This window comes from Oncorhynchus mykiss, chromosome 23, assembly GCF_013265735.2.
Source record: "Oncorhynchus mykiss isolate Arlee chromosome 23, USDA_OmykA_1.1, whole genome shotgun sequence".
Classification (NCBI taxonomy): Eukaryota; Metazoa; Chordata; class Actinopteri; order Salmoniformes; family Salmonidae; genus Oncorhynchus; species Oncorhynchus mykiss.
Window position 1 is genome coordinate 1364903 of NC_048587.1, and position 13417 is coordinate 1378319.

Sequence of the window (13417 nt, forward strand, 5' to 3'; positions counted from 1 at the left end):
CAGAATCTGGACAAGAAAGGACAAAGGACGCATGTTAGCACCAGGTATAAACGGGCCGGAGAGTCACAAAGAAGTAATTAATCAGAACATTGTTCCTATTCAGCTGCAGTATTACTCTCCCCATTCAGAACACTACTTCCTGACTCCTCACAGACCTGTGCGTCCTCGAAGGCGTATCGTCCGGGGTCCTTGACATTCTGTGTGGTCTTGTCGTAGCTCTTGGAGTCAACGTTAATGGCACTGGGGGCCCCTGGGGCCAAGAACTCCTGCCAGATCTCCTGGACCCTTGTAGGGACCTCCCGAATCGGCCTCTTCTTCACCTCCTGAACCGCCAGCCAGAACCTGGACCACAGACAGATAAAGGAATGTTTAACACATCAACAGAACCTGGACCACAGACAGATAAAGGAATGTTAAACAACAGAACCACAGACAGATAAAGGAATGTTAAGCACAACAGAACCTGGACCACAGACAGATAAAGGAATGTTAAACACAACAGAACCTGGACCACAGACAGATAAAGGAATGTTAAACACATCAACAGAACCTGGACCACAGACAGATAAAGGAATGTTAAACACAACAGAACCTGGACCACAGACAGATAAAGGAATGTTAAACACATCAACAGAACCTGGACCACAGACAGATAAAGGAATGTTAAACACAACAGAACCTGGACCACAGACAGATAAAGGAATGTTAAACACATTAACATAACCTGGACCACAGACAGATAAAGGAATGTTTAACACATCAACAGAACCTGGACCACAGACAGATAAAGGAATGTTAAACACATCAACAGAACCTGGACCACAGACAGATACAGGAATGTTAAACACATCAACAGAACCTGGACCACAGACAGATAAAGGAATGTTAAACACATCAACAGAACCTAGACCACAGACAGATAAAGGAATGTTAAACACATCAACAGAACCTGGACCACAGACAGATAAAGGAATGTTAAACACAACAGAACCTGGACCACAGACAGATAAAGAAATGTTTAACATCAACAGAACCTGGACCACAAACAGATAAAGGAATGTTTAACACATCAACAGAACCAAGACCACAGACAGATAAAGGAATGTTAAACACAACAGAACCAGGACCACAGACAGATAAAGGAATGTTAAACACATCAACAGAACCTGGACCACAGACAGATAAAGGAATGTTAAACACATCAACAGAACCTGGACCACAGACAGATAAAGGAATGTTAAACACATCATCAGAACCTGGACCACAGACAGATAAAGGAATGTTAAACACATCAACAGAACCTGGACCACAGACAGATAAAGGAATGTTTAACACATCAACAGAACCTGGACCACAGACAGATAAAGGAATGTTAAGCACATCAACAGAACCACAGACAGATAAAGGAATGTTAAGCACATCAACAGAACCTGGACCACAGACAGATAAAGGAATGTTTAACACATCAACAGAACCTGGACCACAGACAGATAAAGGAATGTTAAGCACATCAACAGAACCACAGACAGATAAAGGAATGTTAAGCACATCAACAGAACCACAGACAGATAAAGGAATGTTAAACACAACAACAGAACCACAGACAGATAAAGGAATGTTAAACACATCAACAGAACCTGGACCACAGACAGATAAAGGAATGTTAAACGCATCAACAGAACCACAGACAGATAAAGGAATGTTAAACACATCAACAGAACCTGGACCACAGACAGATAAAGGAATGTTAAACACATCAACAGAACCTGGACCACAGACAGATAAAGGAATGTTAAACACATCAACAGAACCTGGACCACAGACAGATAAAGGAATGTTAAACACATCAACAGAACCTGGACCACAGACAGATAAAGAAATGTTTAACATCAACAGAACCTTGACCACAGACAGATAAAGGAATGTTAAGCACATCAACAGAACCACAGACAGATAAAGGAATGTTTAACACATCAACAGAACCACAGACAGATAAAGGAATGTTAAACACATCAACAGAACCTGGACCACAGACAGATAAAGGAATGTTTAACACAACAGAACCTGGACCAAAGACAGATAAAGGAATGTTAAACACACCAACAGATCCACAGGCAGATAAAGGAATGTTTAACACACCAACAGAACCACAGACAGATAAAGGAATGTTAAACACACCAACAGAACCTGGACCACAGACAGATAAAGGAATGTTTAACACAACAGAACCTGGACCACAGACAGATAAAGGAATGTTAAACACACCAACAGATCCACAGGCAGATAAAGGAATGTTTAACACACCAACAGAACCACAGACAGATAAAGGAATGTTAAACACATCAACAGAACCTGGACCACAGACAGATAAAGAATGTTTAACACAACAGAACCTGGACCACAGACAGATAAAGGAATGTTAAACACAACAGAACCAGGACCACAGACAGATAAAGGAATGTTTAACACATCAACAGAACCTGGACCACAGACAGATAAAGGAATGTTAAGCACATCAACAGAACCTGGACCACAGACAGGTAAAGGAATATTTAACACATCAACAGAAACTGGACCACAGACAGATAAAGGAATGTTAAACACACCAACAGAACCACAGACAGATAAAGGAATGTTAAACACATCAACAGAACCTGGACCACAGACAGATAAAGGAATGTTAAGCACATCAACAGAACCTGGACCACAGACAGATAAAGGAATGTTAAACACAACAGAACCTGGACCACAGACAGATAAAGGAATGTTAAACATATCAACAGAATCTGGACCACAGACAGATAAAGGCACGTTAAGCACATCAACAGAACCTGGACCACAGACAGGTAAAGGAATGTTTAACACATCAACAGAAACTGGACCACAGACAGATAAAGGAATGTTAAACACATCAACAGAACCTGGACCACAGACAGATAAAGGAATGTTAAACACATCAACAGAACCTGGACCACAGACAGATAAAGGAATGTTAAACACATCAACAGAACCTGGACCACAGACAGATAAAGGAATGTTTAACATCAACAGAACCTGGACCACAGACAGATAAAGGAATGTTAAACACACCAACAGAACCACAGACAGATATAGGAATATTTAAGACATCAACAGAACCACAGACAGATAAAGGAATGTTAAACACACCAACAGAACCTGGACCACAGACAGATAAAGGAATGTTAAACACAACAACAGAACCACAGACAGATAAAGGAATGTTAAACACATCAACAGAACCTGGACCACAGACAGATATAGGAATATTTAACACATAAACAGAACCACAGACAGATAAAGGAATGTTAAACAACAGAACCTGGACCACAGACAGATAAAGGAATGTTAAACACATCAACAGAACCTGGACCACAGACAGATAAAGGAATATTTAACACAACAGAACCACAGACAGATAAAGGAATGTTAAACACATTAACATAACCACAGACAGATAAAGGAATGTTAAACACAACAGAACCTGGACCACAGACAGATAAAGGAATGTTAAGCACATCAACAGAACCACAGACAGATAAAGGAATGTTTAACACATCAACAGAACCTGGACCACAGACAGATAAAGGAATGTTAAACACATCAACAGAACCTGGACCACAGACAGATAAAGGAATGTTAAACACAACAGAACCTGGACCACAGACAGATAAAGGAATATTTAACACATCAACAGAACCTGGACCACAGACAGATAAAGGAATGTTAAACAACAGAACCACAGACAGATAAAGGAATGTTAAACGCATCAACAGAACCTGGACCACAGACAGATAAAGGAATGTTAAACACAACAGAACCTGGACCACAGACAGATAAAGGAATGTTAAACACATCAACAGAACCACAGACAGATAAAGGAATATTTAACACATCAACAGAACCACAGACATATAAAGGAATGTTAAACAACAGAACCTGGACCACAGACAAAAAAAGGAATGTTAAACACACCAACAGAACCACAGACAGATAAAGGAATGTTAAACACACCAACAGAACCTGGACCACAGACAGATAAAGGAATGTTAAGCACATCAACAGAACCTGGACCACAGACAGATAGAGGAATGTTTAACACATCAACAGAACCTGGACCACAGACAGATAAAGGAATGTTTAACACAACAGAACCTGGACCACAGACAGATAAAGGAATGTTAAACACACCAACAGAACCACAGACAGATAAAGGAATGTTGAACACACCAACAGAACCACAGACAGATAAAGGAATGTTAAACACACCAACAGAACCTGGACCACAGACAGATAAAGGAATGTTAAACGCATCAACAGAACCTGGACCACAGACAGATAAAGAATGTTTAACACAACAGAACCTGGACCACAGAGAGATAAAGGAATGTTAAACAGAACCTGGACCACAGACAGATAAAGGAATGTTAAGCACATCAACCGAACCACAGACAGATAAAGGAATGTGAAGCACATCAACAGAACCTGGACCACATACAGATAAAGGAATGTTAAACACATCAACAGAACCTGGACCACAGACAGATAAAGGAATGTTAAACACATCAACAGAACCTGGACCACAGACAGATAAAGGAATGTTAAGCACATCAACAGAACCACAGACAGAAAGGAATGTTAAACACATCAACAGAACCACAGACAGATAAAGGAATGTTTAACACATCAACAGAACCTGGACCACAGACAGATAAATGAATATTTAACGCATCAACAGAACCACAGACAGATAAAGGAATGTTTAACAACAGAACCACAGACAGATAAAGGAATGTTAAACACACCAACAGAACCACAGACAGATAACGGAATGTTAAACACACCAACAGAACCTGGACCACAGATAGATAAAGGAATGTTAAACACATCAACAGAACCTGGACCACAGACAGATAAAGGAATGTTAAACACACCAACAGAACCACAGACAGATAAAGGAATGTTAAGCACATCAACAGAACCACAGACAGATAAAGGAATGTTAAACACATCAACAGAACCTGGACCACAGACAGATATAGGAATGTTAAACACATCAACAGAACCACAGACAGATAAAGGAATGTTAAACAACAGAACCACAGACAGATAAAGGAATGTTAAACACAACAACAGAACCACAGACAGATAAAGGAATGTTAAACAACATAACCACAGACAGATAAAGGAATGTTAAACAACAGAACCACAGACAGATAAAGGAATGTTAAACAACAGAACCACAGGCAGATACAGGAATGTTAAACAGAACCACAGGCAGATAACGGAATGTTAAACAACAGAACCACAGACAGATAAAGGAATGTTAAACAACATAACCACAGACAGATAAAGGAATGTTAAACAACAGAACCACAGACAGATAAAGGAATGTTAAACAACAGAACCACATACATATAAAGGAATGTTAAACACATCAACAGAACCACAGACAGAAAAAGGAATGTTAAACACACCAACAGAACCACAGACAGATAAAGGAATGTTAAACACACCAACAGAACCTGGACCACAGACAGATAAAGGAATGTTAAACGCATCAACAGAACCTGGACCACAGACAGATAAAGAATGTTTAACACAACAGAACCTGGACCACAGAGAGATAAAGGAATGTTAAACAGAACCTGGACCACAGACAGATAAAGGAATGTTAAGCACATCAACCGAACCACAGACAGATAAAGGAATGTTAAGCACATCAACAGAACCTGGACCACATACAGATAAAGGAATGTTAAACACATCAACAGAACCTGGACCACAGACAGATAAAGGAATGTTAAACACATCAACAGAACCTGGACCACAGACAGATAAAGGAATGTTAAGCACATCAACAGAACCACAGACAGAAAGGAATGTTAAACACATCAACAGAACCACAGACAGATAAAGGAATGTTTAACACATCAACAGAACCTGGACCACAGACAGATAAATGAATATTTAACGCATCAACAGAACCACAGACAGATAAAGGAATGTTTAACAACAGAACCACAGACAGATAAAGGAATGTTAAACACACCAACAGAACCACAGACAGATAACGGAATGTTAAACACACCAACAGAACCTGGACCACAGATAGATAAAGGAATGTTAAACACATCAACAGAACCTGGACCACAGACAGATAAAGGAATGTTAAACACACCAACAGAACCACAGACAGATAAAGGAATGTTAAGCACATCAACAGAACCACAGACAGATAAAGGAATGTTAAACACATCAACAGAACCTGGACCACAGACAGATATAGGAAAGTTAAACACACCAACAGAACCACAGACAGATAAAGGAATGTTTAACACACCAACAGAACCACAGACAGTTAAAGGAATGTTAAACACATCAACAGAACCTGGACCACAGACAGATATAGGAATGTTAAACACACCAACAGAACCACAGACAGATAAAGGAATGTTAAACACACCAACAGAACCACAGACAGATAAAGGAATGTTTAACACACCAACAGAACCACAGACAGATAAAGGAATGTTAAACACACCAACAGAACCACAGACAGATAAAGGAATGTTAAACACATCAACAGAACCTGGACCACAGACAGATATAGGAATGTTAAACACATCAACAGAACCACAGACAGATAAAGGAATGTTAAACAACAGAACCACAGACAGATAAAGGAATGTTAAACACAACAACAGAACCACAGACAGATAAAGGAATGTTAAACAACATAACCACAGACAGATAAAGGAATGTTAAACAACAGAACCACATACAGATAAAGGAATGTTAAACAACAGAACCACAGGCAGATACAGGAATGTTAAACAGAACCACAGGCAGATAACGGAATGTTAAACAACAGAACCACAGACAGATAAAGGAATGTTAAACAACATAACCACAGACAGATAAAGGAATGTTAAACAACAGAACCACAGACAGATAAAGGAATGTTAAACAACAGAACCACATACATATAAAGGAATGTTAAACACATCAACAGAACCACAGACAGATAAAGGAATGTTAAACACAACAACAGAACCACAGACAGATAAAGGAATGTTAAACAACAGAACCACAGACAGATAAAGGAATGTTTAACACATCAACAGAACCACAGACAGATAAAGGAATGTTAAACAACAGAACCACAGACAGATAAAGGAATGTTAAACAACAGAACCACAGACAGATAAAGGAATGTTAAACAACATAACCACAGACAGATAAAGGAATGTTAGACAACAGAACCACAGACAGATAAAAGAATGTTAAACACATCAACAGAACCACAGACAGATAAAGGAATGTTACACAACAGAACCACAGACAGATAAAGGAATGTTAAACAACAGAACCACAGACAGATAAAGGAATGTTAAACAATAGAACCACAGACAGATACAGGAATGTTAAACAACAGAACCACAGACAGATAAAGGAATGTTAAACAACAGAACCACAGACAGATAAAGGAATGTTAAACAACAGAACCACAGACAGATACAGGAATGTTAAACAACAGAACCACAGACAGATAAAGGAATGTTAAACAACAGAACCACAGACAGATAAAGGAATGTTAAACATGTTCACTGGAAGTGAGAAGCGAAATTGTGACGTTACAGGTGACCTATTCCGTACAATAACATTGTCAAGTAAATACAAATATAAATTGAACGGGGTCCTGTTCAGGACACAAGTAGGGACAGGAGGTATGTGGAAAGGTAGCTTTGTGTACCGACATGGTTCCCTCAGCCACTTTCCTTACGAACGAGCCGACACCTACCTAGCCGTTGTTTTGGCGGTGATGGCTGTGAAACCGTGTTAGAGCTGTCCAATCCACAAGCGACTCGCGGCATTATACCTAAAGCGGACGTTGCCATTGGCTGCACGGCGTAGCATTAAGATAAAACCCAGCCTCGTTTACAAGTTTGAACAATGGAATGTGAGATGTAATCTACACCTGGATTAGACTGATAGAAATCCTCATTATTTCCTTTGAACGATTTTCAATTTGAGTCATTATTTTTATATAGAGCCTACGCTTTCTCCGTCTGTATTTCTGACAGGAGTGGGATGGAAGCGGCTTAGTGACAATGACCACACGAGCAGCTGCTCACCAATTTGACAACTCCATCACAGATCCACCTCTCCACAACGCCAAAACACCAGCTCTGCTGGTTGAGTACTGATTGAATATTAGTGACAGTATAAATCAGATATATCTGCATCACAGTTCACGCTCCAAACTACAGTAATCTGACAGGAAGCTCTTCCAGTATGTCTACATCTATACGCTCCAAACTACAGTAATCTGACAGGAAGCTCTTCCAGTATGTCTACATCTATACGCTCCAAACTACAGTAACCTGACAGGAAGCTCTTCCAGCATGTCTACATCTATACGCTCCAAACTACAGTAACCTGACAGGAAGCTCTTCCAGCATGTCAACATCTATACGCTCCAAACTACAGTAACCTGACAGGAAGCTCTTCCAGCATGTCAACATCTATACGCTCCAAACTACAGTAACCTGACAGGAATCTCTTCCAGCATGTCAACATCTATATGCTCCAAACTACAGTAATCTGACAGGAAGCTCTTCCAGCATGTCAACATCTATACGCTCCAAACTACAGTAATCTGACAGGAAGCTCTTCCAGCATGTCTACATCTATACGCTCCAAACTACAGTAATCTGACAGGAAGCTCTTCCAGCATGTCTACATCTACACGCTCCAAACTACAGTAACCTGACAGGAAGCTCTTCCAGCATGTCAACATCTATACGCTCCAAACAACAGTAACCTGACAGGAAGCTCTTCCAGCATGTCAACATCTATACGCTCCAAACAACAGTAACCTGACAGGAAGCTCTTCCAGCATGTCAACATCTATACGCTCCAAACTACAGTAACCTGACAGGAAGCTCTTCCAGCATGTCAACATCTATACGCTCCAAACAACAGTAATCTGACAGGAAGCTCTTCCAGTATGTCTACAGTCCTGTAGCAGCATTGGGAATTATGTCAAGCAGAGGGAGCCAGAGAGCAAATTAAATTCTACTACAGGCCAGTTGAAACACGTGTTTATATTCCATAGTAGAGTACTATACTAGACTAGAGTACTAGAGTAGAGTACTAGAGTACCGTAGAGTACTAGAGTAGAGTATAATACAGAGTAAAGAACAGTAGACATACCTGAGGTTCTCTGAGCTGAACTCTGACTCCAGGAACTTGAGGAACTGTTCTCTCCCAACAGGATCCTTCAACACCTCGTTAATCCCAAAGCCCCACCTCTTCACTCTCAGCTGGCCCGGCTCCTTACTACAGAGACAGATATTTTTTTAATTTGACCTTTATTTAAGTTAAGAACACATTCTTATTTTTAATGACGGCCTAGGAACAGTGGGTTAACTGCCTTGTTCAGTGGCAGACGACAGATTTGACCTTGTCAGCTCGGGGATTCGATCTTGCAACCTTTTGATTACTAGTCTAACACTCTAACCACTAGGCTACCTGCTGGTTACTGGCCCAACGCTCTAACCACTAGGCTACCTGCTGGTCACTGGCCCAACGCTCTAACCACTAGGCTACCTGCTGGTCACTGGCCCAACGCTCTAACCACTAGGCTACCTGCTGGTCACTGGCCCAACGCTCTAACCACTAGGCTACCTGCTGGTCACTGGCCCAACGCTCTAACCACTAGGCTACCTGCTGGTCACTGGCCCAACGCTCTAACCACTAGGCTACCTGCTGGTCACTGGCCCAACGCTCTAACCACTAGGCTACCTGCTGGTCACTGGCCCAACGCTCTAACCACTAGGCTACCTGCTGGTCACTGGCCCAACGCTCTAACCACTAGGCTACCTGCTCTAACTACTAGACTACCTGCTGGTCACTGGCTCAACACTCTAACCACTAGGCTACCTGCTGGTTACTGGCCCAACGCTCTAACCACTAGGCAACCTGCTGGTCACTGGCCCAACGCTCTAACCACTAGGCTACCTGCTGGTCACTGGCCCAACGCTCTAACCACTAGGCTACCTGCTGGTCACTGGCCCAACGCTCTAACCACTAGGCTACCTGCTGGTCACTGGCCCAACGCTCTAACCACTAGGCTACCTGCTGGTCACTGGCCCAACGCTCTAACCACTAGGCTACCTGCTGGTCACTGGCTTAACGCTCTAACCACTAGGCTACCTGCTCTAACCACTAGACTACCTGCTGGTTACTGGCCCAACGCTCTAACCACTAGGCTACCTGCTGGTTACTGGCCCAACGCTCTAACCACTAGACTACCTGCTGGTTACTGGCCCAACGCTCTAACCACTAGGCTACCTGCTGGTCACTGGCCCAACGCTCTAACCACTAGGCTACCTGCTGGTCACTGGCCCAACGCTCTAACCACTAGGCTACCTGCTGGTCACTGGCCCAACGCTCTAACCACTAGGCTACCTGCTGGTTACTGGTCCAACACTCTAACCACTAGGCTATGCTGCCGCCCCACTACAGGCTCCTTACCATAGAGAGAGATTGGTTCATGAAACAACTTGTGTTGCGAGAGGCTCTACACTCAAAGAAGATATTTGAAAGGTTGTTTATTCATTGAATACAACACAGACCGTCCTGACTGCTGGGCCTCTTCTCAGTACCTTCCCTAGCCTGGCCAGCCACTCACTACTTAATAACAACACAGACTGTACTGACTGCTGGGCCTCTTCTCAGTACCTTCCCTAGCCTGGCCAGCCACTCACTACATAATAACAACACAGACTGTACTGACTGCTGGGCCTCTTCTCAGTACCTTCCCTAGCCTGGCCAGCCACTCACTACTTAATAACAACACAGACTGTACTGACTGCTGGGCCTCTTCTCAGTACCTTCCCTAGCCTGGCCAGCCACTCACTACTTAATAACAACACAGACTGCTGGGCCTCTTCTCAGTACCTTCCCTAGCCTGGCCAGCCACTCACTACTTAATAACAACACAGACTGTACTGACTGCTGGGCCTCTTCTCAGTACCTTCCCTAGCCTGGCCAGCCACTCACTACTTAATAACAACACAGACTGTACTGACTGCTGGGCCTCTTCTCAGTACCTTCCCTAGCCTGGCCAGCCACTCACTACTTAATAACAACACAGACTGTACTGACTGCTGGGCCTCTTCTCAGTACCTTCCCTAGCCTGGCCAGCCACTCACTACTTAATAACAACACAGACTGCTGGGCCTCTTCTCAGTACCTTCCCTAGCCTGGCCAGCCACTCACTACTTAATAACAACACAGACTGCTGGGCCTCTTCTCAGTACCTTCCCTAGCCTGGCTAGCCACTCACTACTTAATAACAACACAGACTGTACTGACTGCTGGGCCTCTTCTCAGTACCTTCCCTAGCCTGGCCAGCCACTCACTACTTAATAACAACACAGACTGTACTGACTGCTGGGCCTCTTCTCTGTATCTTCCTTAGCCTGGCTAGCCACTCACTACTTAATAACAACACAGACTGTACTGACTGCTGGGCCTCTTCTCAGTACCTTCCCTAGCCTGGCTAGCCACTCACTACTTAATAACAACACAGACTGCTGGGCCTCTTCTCAGTATCTTCCCTAGCCTGGCCAGCCACTCACTACTTAATAACAACACAGACTACTGGGCCTCTTCTCAGTACCTTCCCTAGTCAGGCCAGCCACTCACTACTTAATAACAACACAGACTGTCCTGACTGCTGGGCCTCTTCTCAGTACCTTCCTAGCCTGGCCAGCCACTCACTACTTAATAACAACACAGACTGTACTGACTGCTGGGCCTCTTCTCAGTATCTTCCCTAGCCTGGCCAGTCACTCATTACTTAATAACAACACAGACTGCTGGGCCTCTTCTCAATACCTTCCCTAGCCTGGCCAGCCACTCACTACTTAATAACAACACAGACTGCTGGGCCTCTTCTCAGTACCTTCCCTAGCTTGGCTAGCCACTCACTACTTAGTAACAACACAGACTGTACTGACTGCTGGGCCTCTTCTCAGTACCTTCCCTAGCCTGGCCAGCCACTCACTACTTAATGACAACACAGACCGTCCTGACTGCTGGGCCTCTTCTCAGTACCTTCCCTAGCCTGGCCAGCCACTCACTACTTAATAACAACACAGACTGTACTGACTGCTGGGCCTCTTCTCAGTACCTTCCCTAGCCTGGCCAGCCACTCACTACTTAATAACAACACAGACTACTGGGCCTCTTCTCAGTACCTTCCCTAGCCTGGCCAGCCACTCACTACTTAATAACAACACAGACCGTACTGACTGCTGGGCCACTTCTCAGTACCTTCCCTAGCCTGGCCAGTCACTCACTACATAATAACAACACAGACTGTACTGACTGCTGGGCCTCTTCTCAGTACCTTCCCTAGCCTGGCCAGCCACTCACTACTTAATAACAACACAGACTGTTGGGCCTCTTCTCAGTACCTTCCCTAGCCTGGCCAGCCACTCACTACTTAATAACAACACAGACTGTACTGACTGCTGGGCCACTTCTCAGTACCTTCCCTAGCCTGGCCAGCCACTCACTACTTAGTAACAACACAGACTGTACTGACTGCTGGGCCTCTTCTCAGTACCTTCCCTAGCCTGGCCAGCCACTCACTACTTAATAACAACACAGACTGTACTGACTGCTGGGCCACTTCTCAGTACCTTCCCTAGCCTGGCCAGCCACTCACTACTTAATAACAACACAGACCGTACTGACTGCTGGGCCTCTTCTCAGTACCTTCCCTAGCCTGGCCAGCCACTCACTATTTAATAACAACACAGACTGTACTGACTGCTGGGCCTCTTCTCAGTACCTTCCCTAGCCTGGCCAGTCACTCACTACTTAATAACAACACAGACCGTCCTGACTGCTGGGCCTCTTCTCAGTACCTTCCCTAGCCTGGCCAGCCACTCACTACTTAATAACAACACCGACTGTACTGACTGCTGGGCCTCTTCTCAGTACCTTCCCTAGCCTGGCCAGCCACTCACTATTTAATAACAACACAGACTGCTGGGCCTCTTCTCAGTACCTTCCCTAGCCTGGCCAGCCACTCACTACTTAATAACAACACAGACTGCTGGGCCTCTTCTCAGTACCTTCCCTTCCCTAGCCTGGCCAGCCACTCACTACATAATAACAACACAGACTGCTGGGCCTCTTCTCAGTACCTTCCCTAGCCTGGCCAGCCACTCACTACTTAATAACAACACAGACTGCTGGGCCTCTTCTCAGTACCTTCCCTAGCCTGGCCAGCCACTCACTACTTAATAACAACACAGACTGCTGGGCCTCTTCTCAGTACCTTCCCTAGCCTGGCTAGCCACTCACTACTTAATAA

At 43.7% G+C, this 13417-nt stretch overlaps 1 protein-coding gene across 4 annotated transcripts in view; it reads right to left on the bottom strand.

The window, feature by feature from the left end:
• Positions 1-13417, bottom strand: part of LOC110517589 (regulator of G-protein signaling 7-like) — a 133632-nt gene that overhangs the window by 11922 nt on the left and 108293 nt on the right. For 3 of the 4 annotated variants that reach the window (XR_005039161.1, XM_036960122.1, XM_036960121.1), the window contains exons 13-14: positions 9238-9363; positions 156-342 (exon numbers count right to left, since the gene is read on the bottom strand). Coding sequence is in view for 3 of the 4 variants with exons in the window: in XM_036960122.1 (XP_036816017.1) it covers positions 156-342; positions 9238-9363 (313 nt within the window). In the remaining variant the exon portion in view is untranslated. The remainder of the gene's footprint in view (positions 1-155; positions 343-9237; positions 9364-13417) is intronic. The other variant, XM_036960123.1, reaches the window with a different exon arrangement.